Raw genomic sequence first — 21,775 nt, 5'->3', positions numbered from 1 at the left:
TGGTGATGGACATAGCTTCTTGAGGTGGAAGGACATTCAGATTTTGTTTATATTTGGGATAGTCATATTTAATTTCCTTTCCTTTCTCTTAGAGAGCAAAATATTCAAATCCTTCCTTGGGGGAAAAGGTAAGGAAAAGAGTGTTGGCTGTCTATAGAATCTGGTCTAAATCATCTGTGCAGACGACCAGCCTGTGAAATACAATTGCTGCTGCTTCCAGGCGGTTTTACAGACACAAGAGATCTAAATTTTACATAACTGTGAAAATAAATTAGGGCCTCCTCCAGATGATGCTCCCTGAACTATAAATCTCCTTTGCAGTTTCAAATTCTATCTAAACAACTTGGCATTAAAATTCATTCACTAAGATAAGCTGGGCTAGAGCAGGTGTAAGCAATGATCACAGTTAATATAAAGAGGGTAGAGAGGAAAAGATAAAATGGAAATCACAGAAAGGAAAGAGGGAAGCTGGAGAGAGTTAGAGGACACTGTGAAATAAATGAGCAGGAATGATTTATATGGAGAATTTTGGGGGAAATGGGGTTCAGAGAGTGAGACAGAGAGGAGTGTTCTCAACTTAAAATCAGATTCTTTTGTATGCATCACAGAGAGCCTAAAAGCACTCAACCCATATTTTAAGTAAGAAAGTAGATATTGACAGAAGAAAATTTGACAGAAAGGTTTATTTTTTTCCAGAGTTGTTTTTAACCTCATCAGTAAACATTCATTTAGTGCATGGACATCAAAACCAAGATTCTCCAAATAAAGATGGGACTCAGAGTGTGAAAATCAGGGATTTGTCATTGGCTAGGTCTGGGACTCTTTTGGACTTGCAGCATCCAAACCTGTGAGAATGTAAAGTTCTGCTATTTAAGCAGCCCAACCAATGGTAGTTGTTTGTTATGCAGCCTTCTGACTAACACATTACTCAGTAGGAAAAAAGCCTGTCTCGAATCTACTCATTCAGCCTTGTTGGCTTCAATATCTACATATTGTAATGCGATACTAAGTGGGTTTCTACAAAGAACTAATACAACTCAACAAAAAGTAAATACCCAATCAAAAAATGGACAAAAGAGCTAAATAGACATTTGTCCAAAGAAGACAGGCAGGTGACTGACCAACAGGCATGTGAAAAAATGTTCATCACTTTTTATCAGGGAAATGAAAATCAAAACAATGAGATACCACCTCACACTGTGAGAATGGCCCTTAGAAAAACAAGCAAAATACAAAAAACAAGTGCTGGAAAGGGTGTCGAGAAAAAGGAGTGCTTTTATACAGTTGGTGGGAATGTAGACTGAGCCAGCCCCTATGGAAATAAGTGTGGGGTTGCTGAAAAGACTAAAAATTGTGTGCCGTATGACCCAGCAATTCCACTCCTAAAGATCCACCAAGGACCACAAAAAGGATAATTCAAAAGGAAGCCTGCATTGCCATGCTTATAGTAACACTACTTACAATAGCCAAGATATAAAAAGCCTAAATGCATTCAAAATAGAAGAGTGGATTAAGAAGATGTGGGATATATACACCATGGAATACTACTCAGTGATCAAAAAGATAAACTAATGTCAATGGCAGTAACATGGATGGAGCTGGAAGGGATTACCTTAAGTGAAACAAGCCAGGAGACAGGTAAATGCCAGGTGATTTTAATTATATGTGAAATTCAGGCAATTCAAACAAAAGGGTTGGACAAAGACAAATTTGAAAACCACCCCTTGAAAACTGACCATCAGTCTGAGGCCTCCAGAAGAGGAGGGGTGGAGGAGAGATAGAGGGAAGAGAGGAAATGGAGTTGGGGGTGAGCACAATAGACTTTGGTAGAGGAGACAGTAGATATTCATCATATGGATAATGACAGCTTCCTGGTATATTTTAACTTTGTTTGCTCAATACACTTCTTAAGTTCATGTACTGCCTGTACTGTGACTAATTCATATAGAGCAACTATCAGATCCCTTTTATTATGAAAAGATGAGGGGGAGATTCTAAAAATTTCCCATGAAATTTTGACACACAATTCATTTGTTAATTAAAAGTGTAACTGGCCTATTTCCTATGATTAGATTACTTATTTATATAAAAGAAGGAACATGTTGGTATTGTTTGAGTAAAAAGGGAAGAAAATAACACTAGAGTTTGCCCCAAATTATTTCCATTACAGAAAGTAGGATACAAAAATAAGATTTGGAATTGCATTTTAATTATTATGCTTGTGATTCCCTTGACTCATGAAGAGTTAAGATTGCCAGTGCTCCAGTCACAGGCAGAAGTGAGATTTGGGGGAAAAATGAAGATACTAAGAGATGATTGATCCAGACTATAACGAACAGTCTGCCTGCAATTTCAGCATTTATTTTGACCTCTACTCCTAACTCACTGTGTAACCACAGGCAAGTGAGTTAATCTTTTTGTGACTTAATTTAAGCCTTTGTCAAATGGAAATAATAACACCTACTTCATGGGAGTATTTGGAAGTTTAATTAAATTAGTGCTTTGAGCTTCTTAGATGAAAGTTGCTATAGAAATGCGAAGTGCAATTATTAAAGTCAATTTTCCTTTTCCTGTATGGAACATGATGATTGAAACACATTTATTTTAATTGGAAAATTGACTAATTGCCGAAAGAAACCCTTTCTCATGACATGTGGTACTTGGTATAATAGGTCAAACCTCTTTATAATAAATTGGATCATAATCTAATTCTTTACTTAACAATGAAAAATCTAATCTGTGGCAAAAAATTGCTTATTTGAAGTAATTCAGTACGTAAAAATTCTAATACTTTGAAGTAATAGCTATGTGTAATCAGACTTATAGTCTGGTCCATACTATAATATCACCTATATTATCAACTATAAGGTTGATTTAATTCCTTGATTCTTTTTATGATGAATTGATTACCTTTTGCTTTCGGTGCAGAAACAAGTAGTATTTCAGTAAAGACACCATCTTTTCTGAAGCGAGGATGTTTTCACCAAAAAATGATTTTGTGTGTCTATATTCATGGGTATGATGATACGCAAGCCATAGCATTGGACAAGTTCAAGGGTGGCGGTCAGGTCAATGTATTGAAAGTCTTCAGTATTATAAGATTATTTAGAGGAGTAGTGTGGAGAGAATCATGATGAGTCAGTAAAATTTTGGAAAAAGGAGTAAGATCTGATGGCCTAAATGTGGTCTGCTAAAAGGTATTATAAATGGTGGAAACTGATGACAAGGGATTGAAAACTGAACTACGACAATGTCAAGATGAATGGACACTATGTGGCAATGAAGAGCAGAGAGGTCCCAAGTTACTTCCAAGCCAAGGTGGATGATGTTTGTGGGAAATAGGTCTCTTGGGAGAGAAGAAATCATGACCTTTAGAGAGACCCAGGTCTCCATGCGACTCAGCACAGGTTCTCAACACTGATTGTGACCTCCAGTCTCCTCAGAAACAAAGCAATGCTTCTGTTGACTCTATTTCACCAAGCAATGATCTTAGAGGGTGAGTCCCAGAGAACTAATGAAAAAGCAAACCAAACATCTTTGTAAGAAGTTGAGTGAGGTTTAAGTAGTACCATGGGCATACTAGTACCATAAGAAGGTGAAAGGAAAAATGAGAACAGAAGTTAGAAAGGTAGATTGTGTTTATGACAGATTTTGGGTTCTAAAGCACACTTTGAGTGGGAGACACTGAAAGCAGATATGTCTTGGAGTGATTGAACAGGTTCTTGGACTTGAACAGGTTAGACTTGATGGCCACAAGCTGAGAATCTTGGACATTAGGATGGGGAGGCAAGCAGTTCTTGTCTTGAGCAGCCAAATTTCTTTGCCTTGTCTTTTACTCTACCATTAAACCAAAGGAGGAAGGTGAGGGAAACACCAATTTTTTTGTTTAAAGCTTTACTTAATTGTCTATACAGAATGGAGGTACAAGCCAGAGGTGCAGGAGCAGCAAGAGGATTCACCAGAGACAGAGTGGGGAGCAGAACAGGCAGATTGACAAAGTACACTGCTGAGGGGAGCAGGGGTGGGCCAGGAGAGATCTGCCCAGCCATGTGGGTCACCTCTGGGACCGGGTATTGAACTCACACTGCATCGGCTGCGGCCAGCTTGCAGTGCTACATCCTGAGGGAGGGCCTTGAAAAGTGCTTTACTCTTAACAAGCAGGGCCCCCACTTGGCCCCAACCCATGTCGAGTAGTGATGGGTCCAAACCAAAATCTAGATTACCTTTTTAATATTTGCTTAATTATTGTTTTAAACAGATACCCCAAATATCAACCTTGTTGTCTGTGTTTTCACTAAAATAGAATTGATTAACATGGCTCATAAAGAGTTGTGCATTTTTGTTTCAGGGTCTTTTCTGATGCTTGGTAAGCCTCTCTCTCATGCAGGGGAGCTCTGACTTACATGGACTCAGTGCTAGCTAGTTTATAGATGACATTCTATAAACGTGAAATCATCATGACACAGGCTGCCTGTTAATGGCTGGAAAGACACAACCATATATCTCTGCTGAGAGCTAAAACCCAGCATGATTCTTCAGAGGATTATGGTTACTTGAATATTTGCACGTTGCTAGTGGGATGAGACATTACAACTGCTGTGGCTCTGAGGATCTAAGTTATCGAAATGAAAACTCTGTGTCAATATGAATTGAAGATTCTATATGGCTTGATTTAAGAATTTGGAAAGTCAATAAAATGAACATAGAATTTTTATGCAGAGGATAGCTTTTGCGAATTTTTATTATCTCCTTTTCATACTACAGTAATTCAGTGATGTTTAGGGGAAATAGAACTTACACAGAATGGAAACTTTGGCAAATGGCCCGATACATCTAATTTGATCAGAATCAATGTCTATGTCATACACAGCACTACAAACTTTATACCCACTTTATTCAACTGTATTCTGTTCCCCTACACCATTACATCACTTCACAGGCATTCCTTTTATTTTTCTGGCTGTAGCTGTGGGCGTAGGCAAAGCGCTGCAGGATGTTCCGGGAAGACTCTAAAGGCAAGTTACTTATGACTGCAACAGCTGTTGATGATTTTTAGGGAAATGCTGACTTTATATTGTGAGTCTATCCCTCTTAGGGAAAAATAAGGGATTTCTAGCTGCCTGCGAGCTGTAAGAACAGAAGGGCTAAACAGCCTAGCTATAAAAGTGAAATACTAAAGTTCTGACAAGGAAAAAATGATGAAGACATCTCAGTTTTTATTAAAAGCAGATTTCTTTTTTAATAGTCCATTATTCGTTGGTGACTCCAGAGATTACTAGTGGAGAAAGAGATAAAAATTTAAATTCTCAAAAAAATGTTTTATTAAAAAAAATACTATAGAAGTGAAAACAAACATAAAGTGATCTTCCACACTGTTGTCAGCCTAACATTGTTAATATGATTGCTATTGTTAGTTCCAGTAGTAGGCATTGTAGAAAGTCTTGTGATAGACACACTCTGCCACTGTTACCTCTTCAGACTTAAAACACTGAAGCAATTGACTTGTATTGTTGCAGATTCAAGACTTGGAGTTTCTTTTAACCAGTCCTTTAACCACTGTGTTTAAGCAAACATTTAATCTTACTATTTTACAAATATAAATGTGAAAGGTTCAAAGTGATTCAAAGGCTGTAGAGGAAATAAGCATCTCAACAGCATCAGTTGCGATACACAATTTGGAGCTCTGTGATCATTGATGACTTTTAAAAATACTTTCATTCATTCATTGAACAGTTATTCATGAAGAAAGTACTACATACAATACTACCTTAGTCACTGCACATATAAACACGAGTAAGACAGCAGTGGGAACTGCCATCATGCAATTTGTTTGCTGTTTGGTAGTGCAAAAAAGTGAGAGAAAATAAACAGATTCAATGATGTGAATCTTGGTGACTCTGGCCAAGAGCCTTTCAGGGAGTGATCAGTGACTTGAATACACCCAGTAGGAATCCCCAAGTCTGCTTTTAATTTCTCACAGTAATTTGTACACAGTTTATCAGGAAGATTCACCTGACATTTCATAGTTTAGCATAACTTTTGAATGAAGGAACAGATAGTCTCAGCTCAGAATCAATTTATTTGTAACCTGAACTTCTTTTTCCCCTACTGAATACTTTGTCTTCATGCATTACCTGGTTTCTTTTCTTCTTTTCTTCATTGTATATTCTGATTTGAAATGACCTCCTTTGTTTTGTTAGAAGTGAACTGTTAGGGTTTAAGAAGCTTTCTCTGGACATTAGGAGCTTTAGAATCAGCCTGAAGAAAGCACGGGGAGATTATGGGCCCAAAGGAGGATTTGCAGTGTAGTCCAAACAGGTTTATGCTGTAATAAATATTCCAGTCTCCTCTGGGGATTCATTAGAAGAGACTTTCCATCTATTTCTTAGCACCGCTAGAAATGATATCATTCCTCCACAGTAATACGACCATTGTGATTTGACGCAGTGAATGGTTCAAGTATGGGGTCTATTTGAGGTAGTTTATAGCATCATTAGTCAGTTTCTGACAGATATTGGTCTAACCATACAGTTCACACATATTTGCAAAAGTAATTAATTGGAATATAGGGTTAAGGGCAAGGTTTTATTCTTCTTTGTTTTATAAATGTGTGAATTAGTTCTCTGAAAATCATTTCACCCAAATCACTGTATATGCTTGCATGTGTATGTTTCCTTGAAAATTACTCTGATGCCTGTTTTCCTCTTATGTTTTGATGTTGATGATCCCTGTGGAATTATTTGGACTGAGAGGTCTTTATATTGGGCCAAATAACATAAGTAAAGATTTTAATAACATGAAAAAGGACTTTCAGAATGTGTCTATAATATTAGAGGAAATAAGAATTGTATTATATACATAGACTAAGAAGTGGACTTTTTATGATTGGACTTGAGGAATTATGTTGGGTTATAATGGGAAATAAAGTGTAAACATTAGATGAATTCAGTCCAAGCAACCTGAAATTGATGTAATGGGAAACAGTAAACCATGGTTCAGTAATGAAAGGGAGAGTCATAATAGCTTATTGAAGTGGATCTGATGGAAGAATGGATGTTATATTTTATGAAAAAAAGATTGGAGAGACAGATATTTGTGACCAGCATTTTGCAGTATGTTCTTCAAGGAAGAGATGGCTAATATTATACCACTTGTAGCAATGAAATGAGTAAGATGGAGGAATAATTCTTTGGAAAGAAGGGAAAACATTTTATATACATATGTGTGTGTGTGTGTGTGTGTGTATATGCATATGTATATAAGTATATAACTTATATATATATTTTAAACGAGTGTTGGACATGGAACATGAAAGCAATGGAAGAGTTAAATATGTCTAGGAGAGTAATGATATTATTGATGAAAGATAATGGCGGGTCAAGCTGAGAGTATAGAGAACCTATAATTAACGAAGGTATGCTATGCTAATGTAGGTGTACATAATGTCCCTGGAGATTCAGAGTCCCTATCAAAGGCAGACACGGAGACAGATCTTTATAGTACAAGCGTTATGACTGTAGAAAGTAAAACGAGTGCAAAAGAGAAACAGGTAGCATAACTGAGGGAATCGTTAGAAAAGTCTCCTAGAAAAAGAAAGATCTTAGCTTGCCATTGAAATGTGAACAAGAACTAAGCAGATATGAAAGGTACTGGAAATAATGTGATAGGTAGCAGGAGGAGCAGGGGAGAATGAAGAGGAATAAAACCTGAGTGTTTACTGAGGGTGATAGAGGGTTGTGTGGATTGTGTGTGTTGTGGAGGGTAGACTTTTTCCCAGCTAAGCTAGTAGAAGAAAGATTAGTTCTTTTATGAATATCTGTCTTTTAATCGCTAGACCAATTACATACAGTATTGCTTAGATAGTTAGAAATTCTCAACTTGGAGTCAGGGCATGAATTTGAAAATCATTCAGTAATACTTGCTGTGAGAGAGAATGAGTTCTTAAAAGGAGTGTGAAGAAATGCAGGGGAGCTAAATAAGGGGTCAGGAAAAATATACAATATATTAAAGAACAAAATTAACAGCAGCTGTAAATCAGAGACACTGCAGGGGAGGGAGAAGGAGAGACATTAGAAGAGGGGAGGGAAGTGTAGGGGTGAGTAAGTGGTGGTGATTCTATGGGGACTACAACCGAGAGGAGAAAGCCCACATTGTACAAAAGGGAAGAATGATGTAAATTACACACACACACACTTACTTTTCAAAAAGGAGTGTGAAGATGGCGTTATGGAGGGGGGACTTCCTGTTTGGTAGCAAGTTAGAGTCAAGTGACCCAGAACATTAAGAAATGTTTTTTTCCTTAACATGCTCTAGGCAACTCTTTAGAAAACACCTGAAAACTTTTCGAGATTGAATTAGACCACTCTCATTTTGATCTCTCCTTTCCCTGTGGTATTTTCATATCAACCTACAGTGCAAGCATCCGAGTCCCTGTTCATGCACAACCTTTATTGGTATTTTAGATGTGGAAAATGTTAGAGCTGAAGGAAACCCTGGGGACCATCTGATTGAGTGGTTTTTATAATTCTTTTCTTATAACAACAAACATGTTTTCTGACAATGAAAGCTTAACACAGGAGCATTTTAAGAAGTAGCTAAATGTGAGATTGTTTTTATTGGAAGTAGTGAGTGAAAGTCTGAGGTTTATAATCTCACCTGATTAGGTTCCTGTTGTCCTTCATGAGACTCCAAGGAACCCTACTGAAACCTTGAGCTCCAAAGGCCTGGTTTTGAAAACTCCTGGTCAAACTCAATGCTTTCATTTATAGAAACCAAGAAAATTTCTCAAGATGTAGTTAGATCTAATTTTAGAACAAGTATCCTGCCTTCTGGAAGAGATGCTTGTGCTGTGGGAGGAACTAATGGTACTTGAGGGTGTTATCAGATGAATGTACTTAAAGTCATTGAGAGACTAGTGAAAATCAGGTATCTTGTTGATGTTAACCCTTGAAAACATTGGAAGGGGGTTAACAAGCGAGAAGGGGAAGTGGGTGCCCTGTCCTGACCTAGAAGCACTTACCTGTTTATTTTAAAGAGAAGTCTTTCCATCAGAAGACAAAAGGCAAGCTAGGGAACCTGAAATAAAGTGTGTAAAAATTAAGTGCTCTTTTCTTTTAAAAAATAGGTACAAGGAGTGAAATGTGTAAATAACTATGGTAGCCCTATAAATAAAATGTACTATATATTAATCAGGTAGCCCTATAAATAAAATGTATTACATATAATTCTGAAATGAAAATGACTGTATCACGGAGAGATCTATTCACACAAGACAGTAAATTAAACCCAGTTTAAGCTTCTTGGCACTTCCTGTATTTAAAATCTTAGTAAGAAAAATTTATTTCCATAAAATAAATTTAGAAAAGTTCATTTCTGATATTGTTCTCAATATGGAACAAAGTTTTTAGTGCTTGTAGATATGGCCTTACCACTCAGTCCAGTATTTGTGTGATTGCTAACATTTTACTCTGGGGCTATTCTGTGTTGACTATTCTGGATTTTAGGGTACAGAGGCAAATACTCATTGTCCTACTGTTAAGAAGCTCCCACTAACTTGGTGAAAATCAATAACTATAATGTGTAAGTTTGATGATATAACATCAATATTTTGGTGACACAGATAATTGATTACATCTTATGAAATGAGGTGATAAAAATGAATTTTAAGTGATGGAGTAGACATTCAATAAAAGAGAACAAGGAGTTAGTCTTGATGTGGTTTTTGAGGGTAGAGGTATAAATGCCATCCTTTAACTTGACTTGAAAAGTGGTAGATTTGCTTGGTTAGGTGAACATTTCATAAAGCACAGCTGATGGACGTGATCTTTGTCCATCCTTTAACCTGACTTGAAAAGTGGTAGATTTGCTTGGTTTGGTGAACATTTCATAAAGCACAGCTGATGGATGTGATTTATCCAAAGCAAAAGGGAAAACTGATGATATAGGACAAATGCTATTTAGTATAGCCCTAGAAGTGTATCTTTGAACTGTAAGGTCAAAACAAAATAAAAGATATACCCTCTGCAACAGATACCTATTTAGGAAAATGGATCCATTGATTTCTAGCAATAAAAAGGAAGATAACAAATTTTGTATTTGATCTGGTTGAAATAATGCTTTCTTTGACTGACTTTACCAAAGCACACTTCTCATTTTAGAGACCTCCCTCCAGTAACTATTCCCTCTAAGAATCACCTTCTACCCCAGCTTCCCCTAGGAACACCCAGGTAGTTCTCTATATGATATAGACTCATCTGTTTTCTTCACAACATTTAGTGCAGCTGAAACTTGTTTTTCATTAATGTTTTTGCATTAATATTTTTGTTTCTGATTGTTCCAATGAGAATGTAAGCACATGAAAACTATATTTAAATAAAAATCAGCTAGGAGTTAGTTTTGTTCAAGGATTTTTTTTTTTTGAATGAACGAGTAAATAATGCAGTGTTATTTAGTTGGAGATTCTGTTAGCTACCCATCAGTGTATGTGAATTAGTAATATGAGTCCATGTGAAATGAAGAATGGTAGAGAAAAAGATATGCTGAATATGTACTACTGAGATTAGCAGTGTGACAAATTTCTAACCTGCTAAAATAAACTTCAATCAGCTAACATGTCTTTTAGTCAGCTTATATCTCGCTCCATTTTCAAGATATTGTCATATAAAACTTATTTTATGGAAATGTCTGCTGATATGTGCTATTTTGGAATCTAAATTTTGGTAAGAAAAGATACATCAGAACTATAGTTATTTTTTTTTTTTTAGATTTATTTATTTGTGCATACAGAACTGGGGTACAAGCCAGAGGTGCAGGGGCGGTGAGAGGCTTCACCAGAGACAGAGCGGGGAGCAGAACAGGCAGATCGACGAAGTACACTGCTGAGGGGAGCAGCGGGCGGGTCAGGAGAGGTCTGCCACGCCATGTGGTCACCTCCGGGGCAGGCGGAGATTGAACTCATGTGGAAGTGGCTTTAGCTTCTAAGTGCTGTGCTTTAACCTGCTGTGCCACCAGGGAGGGCCCAGAACTATAGTTATTTTTAAAAATGGTGTAAACTCTTTGGGCAGACTACATTTAGGTGGTGATACAATTTGGTACTGAACTGCATTATTCGTGTGTGATTTACCAGGAAACTTCCTTCATCACTAAAATATTCTTGAGGATTATTCCATATTCACCATGTTGTTTTACACCTCTAACTAGGAATAATGTTTTAAAATGATGATAGTTGTGAAGGTAATATCTATTCTTGGCAAGGCACAACTCTGTCTTTTTGTATTATTGTCAAATCTTGTTTAATATTGATTTATACTTATAAAAAACTTATTTGGCAATTGATGAACTGAGTTTCAAAGGAGAAAAGTTTTCTGCTAATCAGTTTGAAATTTTAAAGGAAAGGCATTTTCCAAAAAAGATTAAAATTTCTTTAAATCTGATGGACTCCTTTAGCCAAAAAAGAAAAACTTTAAAACATAATTTTAAGGCCCTCCCTGGTAGCGCAGTGGGTTAAAGCACAGCACTAAGAAGCTTAAGCCACTTCAGCATGAGTTCGAGCCCTGTTCTGCTCCCCGCTCTGTCTCTGGTGAATCCTCTCACCCTCCGCATCACTGGCCTGTACCCCAGTTCTATATGAATAAATAGATAAATCTTTAAAAAAAACATTATTTTAAGATGTGAGTTAGATTAAGTCATTTTAATAAAATCAGTTTAGGGGAAATTTCTTACTGTTTGGTTAAATGGTACAGGACACAGGTTTTATTCTTTGAGAGCTTATTATCAATTGAGTTATTATTACACTAGAAATAATGTTTATTCCTCTATAAGCTACAGGGCTTTTTTTCTAGTGTAGTTTTAACAGTTCAAAAAAAAAATACTCAGTTAAAGATCACTTCTGAAATGTCACTGATTATGGCAAATTATTTCCAATAGTTTATGCTGTGCTTTCTTAATTTTAGAAGCCATTCGCATAATCTTGATTTGTTCTGGATACAGCTTAGAGAACTGTACGATAGTGCCTCTAGGCTTTTGTAAAAAAGACTTTCTCACTATGAAGAGTTGGAGATTAAGGATCTGTACAGTGTATTTCTTTTTAATTGAGGTAACATCAGTTTATACCCCTGTGCGTGATTCAGAGAATCTATATTTTATTGATAATTTGTGCCGATACTGTTAGGTAGACATTTTGTAGGCTTCTTCCTGACAATTATGTGATGATTGAAAAGGCAATGTATGCTTTGCCTTTAAGTACCCATTCTTTTACAAGGCATAGGAACTCAGATTATATATCTAGTCAAGGTTATAACTTGACCTACCTATGTTGAAGTCAGCAAGGTGACATTTTTCACTCTGTTTTCAAAAACCACCCATATTTTAAAAAGTCTTGTCTTTTAGAGACTGTAATGTCTATGTTTCATGTATATACTAACTTGAAGGAATGCTCTAGTTGTGTTACCAAATACATTAAAATTTAGTATTTATAGAAACTATTGTAATGCCTAGTGCTAAGGAGACTAGATAGGGTTTTGTATTTTTTTTAAATGCATTCTTTAAGGAGAATAAAGTTAAAGAATTATTATATGTAAAACTTAGCAGGAAAATGACTGGTATATTTTTTTATATAGTGCAGTTCCCTGTTTGAAAAGTTTTTGCTTATAAATTTGTTGTGATTTTGTTAGTAAGAAATCAACATTTTCTGAAGATATCATTTCATCTGAGAATACTGAGATAATAAAGATGAATTGATTCAGTGAATATAGTGAAAAGAAGCAGAGGTACTGAACTCGGATAATATTTTAAATGATAACAGCATCTGACATTGTTTTCTCTTTTATCGCTACATATTACGTGCAAATAATAAGTGTTATGAATTATGTACCACAAATACTAATGACAATCAGAAACGGATCCTCTGGAAGTTTGTTCATGATCTGGTTAATGCAGAAACACCAGTTACACGGTTCACTTCCATTTAAAGCTCTCAGCGTTTGCATTTCTTTACTGATTGGATTATGTGTATGATTTAGACATTCTCATTATTTCCCTTGTAAAATTTATTTGACATTAAAAAAAACTGTAATTAGGGTAAGTTCTTATTTATTTCAGGCACAAAACTGATAATAATTTACTAAGAAAAATGCTCTTAAACTGTAAATGTTTAATGCAAATCACATTTTTAAACTCATGTTACCCCCACTTCTAGTGACAATAATAAAATTTGTGCCTGCACTGGCAAGACATACACTATAAATTGGATATGGCGATGAAACCTTACATAGAAAACAATAAAGTGCTTTACAAGCTGCACATTTCACAAAAAAGCTTTGATCATCCAGGTTTGAATGAATGTTATACCATATTACATCATTTTTTAAAAAACAAGTAATGAACAATCAGCTATCCATTAAAGGCCATCCACTTAAAAATTCATTCACTTCTGAAATAGACTTTCTTTCTTCATACAAACTCTCAATATACAAAGTATTGACTGATTATTTAGTGGTGTGTGTACAATGATAAGTGAATCCTCTAAGTTTTCTATTTCTCAAAAGCAGAAGAAAAGTTACATAAACATTTAAAAAGAAAAGACAACATTGCGAAAGGACCCAGGTTGGTCATGAACTCATGCTGACTTATTGTAGGCAAAAAAATAAATCTTTGTTTAACAATCTCAGGATTGGGTTATTTTAATCCTACACTTTTGACAATGAGATATTGGCGAATGAGAATTTTAATTGTGATATTTGAAATGAATTACTCTTAAATGTTAGCATTTCTTTACACAATGTGTTAGCTGATTATTATATCTTCACTTTACAAAGGAAATTTTGATATTCTGTATGTGAGACCAAACATTTACAACAAGTTATGTATCATTTATTATAGAATATACTTTGTAAATTGTAAAACCAACCCCTACTAGTTTCTGTAAAACTGTCTTAGGTAAGTATTTTTAATATATGATGATTGGAAACCAAATGCAATGACATGTTTGATATATAGTGATTATATGTTTTTAGAATTGTTAACATAAAATATTTTTAAAGCTCTTTTTTGCTACATTGTTTCTACACACACAATGAATCCAGTGACAAAGGGCTATCTTCCCATCATATTTTCTGAATTGGCCATTGCACATTTCACTATGTGAATACCTTGCCTCGCATCATTTTTTTTTTTAAAACAGAAATCTTGCTGTTAAATATCTAGAGCTCATAATAGAACTCTAGATGACATTAAGAAATCTTCTTTTTAAAAAATTTTTATATGTGCTTCCTGAATATGTAGAGTCCTGACACAAGGTAATCACATTATTGCAAGGTGTGTGTGTGTAGTGTACGTTAAAACATTAATACAGTTATGAAGGACACAGTTTTGTTTGTCTGTATTATATGAGTAGTGTCAACTGAAATCCAAAATTTTGTGGCTTAGCTGCATCTTTGCAACCAACCATGTGGATTGCTTTTAGTGGAATAAGCATATTAACTCACCCATATTGAATCAGTTTCAGCACTCAATGTCAGTGGTTCAGTAAACTTGGGGTAAAATAAAGATTCTTTGTTAAGGGATCTGGCTTAAGTTTCTTTTTAGTTCATAATGTTATGTAAAAGGGTAAGTTGAGAAGATACCTTCTTTTTGACCACACTTGAAAGTTGACCCACAATAATTACTGAGATTAAATTTCAGTGTATTTTGTAAAAAATATTACTTGCTTTCACAGAAGTGAAGAGATACAATTGCACAAGGGTGGTTACAATGATAGAAATCCATATCGCCAATAAAATGTTAGCAAGAGATTTAAAAATGAGTGTACAGCACCGCATCTGAGAATTGTATAACAGCAAAATGATTAATATTACTTTTCCATATAAATAAAATCCTTAAATCTTTTGTAGAAATAAATGGGGGGAAAGTGCTTTGTCTCCCTAATTTCTACCAAAATATTTCCTGATGTGGAGCAAAAGACGGTAAAAAATGACAGCTAAAAAAAAAAAAGACATTCATGCACTAAGCCACCATTAGTCTCTGACTCTAATATAAGGCAGGTCATTAATCTTTTGCAAAACTAAGACTTTAGCCACTTAAGCTCTGTTTTAGTGCTTCTCATGACAAGGACATGATAGGCCTTGTAAATTTAAGAGTTAAGATGTGTTTCGGACAGGTTCATTTAGACAGGCTCCGCTGTTTTTTGAAACACCAACTTTACAATAAAAAAATGCTTCGGAAGAAGTGATGAAAAAGTTCTAATAAAGAAAAAACAGAAGAGGTCCTATAGAATTTATCGTGAGTGACACTGTTTAGATCAGTGAAAACAAATTATGTTAGCTTATGTGTCATCCTCCGTCTTAATGATGTGGAAAAGGGTGACATTGAACAAGACCTGGTGGCCATTGTTCCAGGCGTAAAGAGCTCTATCTCTTGCATTGTAGTCAAGCATGGATATGTGAAAGTATTGGTTATGAAAAGGAATGTCTGTGTACTCATAGGTGGAGGTTTTGGTAGAGTAGGAATAATACACCTTGGCTCCAGTTAAGTGGGAGTTGGTGACATAGAGTGTCCCACAGATCATGAAAGATTCCCCTGCACTTCTTTTGGGATATCCGGTGCTCCAGCTCTTCATCACCTCCAGGGTATCTTGGTTAAGTTGACTGATGACAATATTGCCGGCATTCTGGTTAGTCGCATACACAGCCCACAGCCCGATTTCATCAGCCATTAGGTCGATGTCAGAGAATCCACCCCACGTGTAGGGGTAAACGTTGTGAAAGCCAGCATACTCCAGGCTCCGCTGGGCAAGGACTCTCCCCATGTCGAAGTTGTATTTGATGATGATGTTACTCTGATACTTGTTAAAATAGAGTGAGCCATTGTAGACCACGTGGTTAGTTCCTGCCCACTTAAAAGGGAGGTTGTATGTCCTTGATTCAGCTCCACTGACAAAGTCTGCAATTGATTTGTACTCACGGACAATTTTATTGTTAGTGTAACTGTCCATGTACCAGACCTGAGAAGAAAGACAAAATAAACGGAGTGAATGAATGCTGTCTTTTCTAAGAATTCCTAACTAAAGACAGTGGGAGGCAGCACATTTATATCACTGTTCTCAGGCTCTGGAAGCCACACAGCTGATTCCTGACCTGCTAAACGTGATAGTGAGCTTTTGCAAAAAAACTCTGGTCTATGCAGAAAGGAAACAGCTGAATGTTCTACCTTGAAATTGATTTGCTTTTTTTCCTTTTTTATTTATTTTTAGTTTTTGACCATTTGGTATATATTGCTGGATAAACCAAACATATATCAAAGCAAATCACATCACTTTATTCAGTTACCTGATAATTCAATGAGATTAATGACAACTGCAAAAAATGCCACTTTTAGCAAATAGATTTCACCCTTGGTCTGAAAAATGTATGGTTAATTTTACACATTCAATTTGTTTCTCCGTTAGAGGTACCACAGAAATCTTGTAGTAAAAATTGTTCATTGGATCAGCTCTAGGTAAAACTACCTTCTGACAAAACCATGTTACTAATATAAGCTACAAGCTCATTTGAATATAATTTTATGTTTTGTAATAAAATATAAATTGGTGTTTATGATAAGTTTCCAGTGTACTGATTTGTGTAATACAGACATTACCAATTTATGAAGTTAATCCCCAAAAGTTTCAGTTACTAGTGCAGAGACAAGTAACTTGCCTTTTGGAACCATAAAATAAGACTAACTCAAGAACAGTTAGATTTGCTATACTATGTGTGTGTGTGTGTGTGTGTGTGTGTGTGTGTTAGAACATAATAACCAAAAAGTTTGCCATATATTTGTAGATGTTATGTTATCAAACTGAAAAGATTTGCAAATGATGTAACACTTTGGAAGTTGAAAATAATAGTCTGAGGATAATGAGTAGTCCAGTAGCTTTAAAGTGTAAATAAAATATAATTCCAAGCAAAGTAGTTTGTAGAAGCAACATACTCTGTTATTTTTTTCAGAAGCTAAAGGATCTGTCATCCAGGCACCAAACCGCGTTCCAGATGTCTTGACTGTAATTGGGCCTGTGATTTTCATCAATTTGCCACATGCTGAAATTAGAGAAACATAAACATGTTGGGCGGACATAGCCAATGAGTCCTATATACATATCACGCTAATAGCAAAGAAAGAGTTCCTAAAACAAAGCAAATCTGTGAGATTAATTGTACATATTTTAAATGATTCACAGTGGGTGCATTGAACTATAATTGTACCACCAATAGTTGCTTTTTCAATGCTTTAAGACTAAAGTGTAGAATTGTAAAATGGGAAATGTTTTGGACAGTCTAGAAAGAAATAAGTGAGAGAAGTCGTTATCATTATACCCATTCAGCAGCATCTTCTAAGTAAAAAGGTGAGAAAAATTAAGGAAATTTCCCAGGACCTGTTTCACCTGGTCACCAGTTCCCCATCTCCCACCCTTCTACAACCCCCATACTTCCAGACATTGGTGAATTTATACAAGCCAAGAAGGACTCCGTAAGGTGGCCAGTCTGTAATGGCCTATGACTAGTTCCTGTGAAAATATAGAAAGTAACACCTCAACTGCAGTCTACCTGCAGAGACAGGTTTTTGAAAACTCAGCAGGGTCTGATAGTGCAACCAAGAGCCCAAGCCAAACGTCTTAAATCAACCTTTTCGTCACTTTAGTCACATGCAGTGAAAGAGGTAGTCAATCAATGGATACATAAATGATAGAAAAATCAATGGCTATTTTGAAAAATTGTTAGATTTCATCACCTTGGATGTGCATAAGATTTTAGTGAAAGCTTGGACTTCATATGTCAAAAGTTAACGTGCGGAGAAGCCCAGGCATTTTGTGAGATTTTTTAACAGCAAAATTTATAAGTGATTTGTTACCCACACTGTGAAGGTGATGAGTCCCAGTAAATGCTGGCCTTTGGCCTGCACAAAGGAATGTTCTTTATTGTCCATTTGTATCTATTTTCATGTCTTAAAAAATGTTGGTCTATTCCATGCTTTTCCATCCTCTTTTGTCTGCCCTTTAAACTGATAAATTTCTGGGTAATTCCTGTTAGTTCCTGTGTGTCTGGAGGGGAAGGAACAGATTCCCCAAAGCAAATCAAGGACGAAACTAATTCTAGCTTAGAACTTATTTTTGGCCTGTTTTTCTTTATGTAAGTTCCTCAAGAATAATTTATAACTGGCAGAATACTAAACTATGCAGTTAGGGAGATGATGAATGATATAATTATATTTTGTACCATTACTTCAGTGATAAATACAAATTTAGTAATCTCCAACATTTCATGAAACCTGCATTTAATACATTTTTTCTCCTTTATTGAAGAAATTAGATATGATGGCATCTTTATATATGGAATTACTTTCTAATTTCCTTGAATCTGACAAACTGGGCTAATCATTCTAATACCTTTATGGCATTATCTACATTTAATAGGAATACCTTAGGTTAATTTTTTTTTTTTAGATTATGTCAGCTCTACTTTGTATAAACACATGACAATATATGAACAAAGTAGTATTATTTGGACTAGAAAAACCTGAGTGTATTCTGGGTGGATTAGTTGGGTGTATTCTCAGAATGCACAATAAGTGAAAGCAATGTTAACTTTCATGATAGGATGTCCTACATAGATATTTCTAAAATCATAAGCAGTGGTAAATGCATGAAAATTTAAAGTAAAAATATATTGAAATAAGTAGAAAGACATCCTGACCCCAGAAAACACCGTAAAACAAATCTGTGATTTTTCTTAGGTCTGAAGAATAAACTCTTAATTAAGCAAAATAAAATTAGATGGAATATGAAAAGTAAGCCTGGTTTAAGATGATAGATTAATATATATTCTCATTTCCCTTCTTGCCTAAAATATCATTAAAATGATAGAGACTTATTTTTACTGGGATCTGCCAGTTTGTTTTCTGTGATTATTTATATTTCACAAATAAGTGAAACCACCCAGTATCTGTCCTTCACTTTCTTAATGTCAATTGCCCTGTCTGTGTGATGGAAACATCTCTATACTAGAGTAAATTAATATGATTTGACAAACTTTTACTCTGAGATTTCAGTCAATGGACTTTTACATTCAATTTTTTTGAAATATGCAAGTGATGTTATGGAGCTCTGATTTTAAAGAAAGATATTTTCAAATTGATTTTCTAGCCAGATCAGATCCTCCAAACATGTATGAAGTTATGCTTTGCATTTTTTGGAAAGGTTTATTGATTTGTACATATAGAACTGGGGTACAGGCCAGAAGTGCAGGCGTGGTGAGAGGGTTCACCAGAGGCAGAGTGGGGAGCAGAACAGTCTGACTGACCAAGTACACTGCTGAGGGGAGCAACGGGAGGCTCAGGAAAGGTCTACTGTGCCATGTGGGTCACCTCCTGGGGTGGGGATGGAACTGATATTGAAGTGGCTTTAGCTTCTTAGTGCTGTGCTTCAACCCACTGCATCACAAGGGAGGGCCCTGCTTTGCATGTTTTGATTCCTTTCTGAGTGTTCGCCTCTCTGTCACTTTCTTCTATGTCTGTCATCTATCAGTGCTCTTACATTTCCCCAGTAGCTCACAGTATGCACTGACAGCCCTGTCTTCTAGTCACCACTTTGTTCAGCTACAACTTTCCATCACAGGGCTACACTGAGTAAATTAGTCTTTGTACTATTAATCTAAGGAGCACACTTTGAAATGAAGGCTGAATGAACCAAAGTATTAGCAATTTGAAAATAATATCTTTATCTTAAAGGAAAGCTACAGCTTATCTGAAATAGTATCCTGAAGGTGTTTGTTGGACTCTGTGCCAATCAGTATGATGAAAACAAGAAATCGACCTCTGATAATTATTTATGGATATGTCCTTCACTCCTCATTGAGGCATGGATAAGTGGCTTACTGGAGAATTGAGATTTGCCATTTACCTTGCTGGGTGAGAGTACTTGATTCTTTCTTTAGCTAAGTCTATCTAGAAAGCACACCTTTAAAAGAAGGGCTTTTGGATTTGGTCTGCCCACAAAAGTGTTTTATTCATCCATTCATTCATTCACTGATTCACTTAAGACTTAGCATAAAGCACTATTTTTGGAAATAGAATTGCAATTGTGAGCATGACAGAACACCCTTTTTTTTTTTCTGGTAAACCTTTTGTTTTGATGGGAAGAGAGGGGGTAGATAAAAAAGGATGAAAGCTAAATACACCAGGCAGGAATAAATTTAACTCAGATATTAACCAGGTCAATTTGATGAAGAATGATTGGGAGCTGCATTAGAGTGAATAGAGAAAACCTGTTAGAGGGTGATATTGTAGTCTGAGATCTGATTGATGAGTCAATCATGGACCATTAGTTTATTAGCAGGACATTCCCTATGGATCAACCAAGGAATCTTTTAGTCACAGGGGCAGGTTAAAAAGAGTGACTCGTTAGATTTGAATTCTGTTCTATCATACTTTCTCAGTATCTCATGGGTAGTTGAGATTGATAATATCTTACAGGGTTATGGGGAGGATTAAATGAAGAACATATGCTAAGTGTTCTTGCAAAGGTCCTAAAGATGGAGGGATAGGCATGGTGAGTTAAGCGACATAAATAGAAAGATAGAAAGAAGGTCTCTGTGTCCAGAGCATACCTGGAAAAGCAGAAGACAGGTTGGAGAGGTGATTATGCCATGTAAGTAAGCTTTGTAAAAATCAGTGAGTGTTGGGTTTTATTCTAGGTATGATGGAAAACTATTGGAGAATTTCAAGAAGATTGGGGAGTGACAGAATATGAGCTACATTTTTGAAAAGATCACTGGTGCAACTATGTGGAAGATTATTTGTAGGAAAGATAAAGTATAGGCAGAGACCAGTTCAAAGGTTATTACTCTGGTCCAGATGAAAACTGTGATGGAGATAGAGACAAGTAGATAGATTAGGGTTATGGTTTTAGGAAAAACTTAATAGGACTAAATTTTGAATTAGGTATGAGGATGAAGAGAGAAATAGAAGCTCAAGTAAAAATAAAGAACAATAGCCAAATATTGGCTTGTTCAGCTAGGAAGATTCCCTCAGGTGACATTATTGAGTAAGGAACAGGTTTGGACGGAAGAAAATCAAGAATTCAGCACATTATTTTAAGTTCTCTATGAGACTTTTATGTGTGAGAAGGAAATCTAGGGAATAAACTCCTTCTGAGACAGCTTGAGTGGTTCTGTGCACAGTGACGGTAGTGAAAGTGAGAGGCTCAGGACAGCCTGAGAGACAGAGCAGAGAAAGGAGCTGTGGGGCACCACAGTTACTTATAGGACCCAGCAAAAGAGCCCAATGAGGAACTAGAAGTGGGATTTATGAGTAGTGTTATTGTAAGAAATAATTTTAAAAAGGTTGTTTATACAAGAATGAAGTACTAACCTGTGGGCAATACTACTGATGAGATGCCTGGCAAGATAAAGTAATAGAAGTGATTATGGAACTTGGCAGGACATCACTTGTGATCACAGAATCAGAGAAATATGAGCTCAAGCTAGATAAAAGTTGATATAGTGACAGTAAAACAAAGCAGCAATTTTTGAAGATTCTTTGAAGGAAGAAAAGCAGGGATAGTGGATAGAGAAATATGGGTTTATAGATATTTGTATTGTGAAGCTGATGTTGTTTAAGTGAGGTTTATTTGCCTTTTGGAATAGTCTAGAAAATAGGGAGAAAATGATGATGTGAAAGAGAATAAATAAAAGAATATTAAGAGGAAACAGTAGCTTAATTTTTGCAATCATCTTGAATAATTGTG

The 21,775-nt window shown here is 35.8% G+C and overlaps 1 protein-coding gene across 2 annotated transcripts in view; it reads right to left on the bottom strand.

Moving 5' to 3' along the window:
• Positions 1–13,025: 13,025 nt before the first annotated feature.
• Positions 13,026–21,775, bottom strand: part of OLFM3 (olfactomedin 3) — a 162,826-nt gene continuing 154,076 nt past the window's right edge. Inside the window, exons 5-6 of one of the 2 annotated variants that reach the window (XM_004689726.2) lie at positions 16,966–17,072; positions 13,026–15,997 (exon numbers count right to left, since the gene is read on the bottom strand). In XM_004689726.2, coding sequence (XP_004689783.1) covers positions 15,320–15,997; positions 16,966–17,072 — 785 coding nt within the window. In that variant the 3' untranslated portion in view covers positions 13,026–15,319. The remainder of the gene's footprint in view (positions 15,998–16,965; positions 17,073–21,775) is intronic. The other variant, XM_004689727.2, reaches the window with a different exon arrangement.

Source organism: Condylura cristata, unplaced genomic scaffold, assembly GCF_000260355.1.
Source record: "Condylura cristata isolate star-nosed mole 26May11 unplaced genomic scaffold, ConCri1.0 scaffold00026, whole genome shotgun sequence".
NCBI classification, from domain to species: Eukaryota; Metazoa; Chordata; class Mammalia; order Eulipotyphla; family Talpidae; genus Condylura; species Condylura cristata.
The sequence above is the reverse complement of the archived record's forward strand: the minus strand, read 5'-3'. Positions and strand labels throughout refer to the sequence as shown.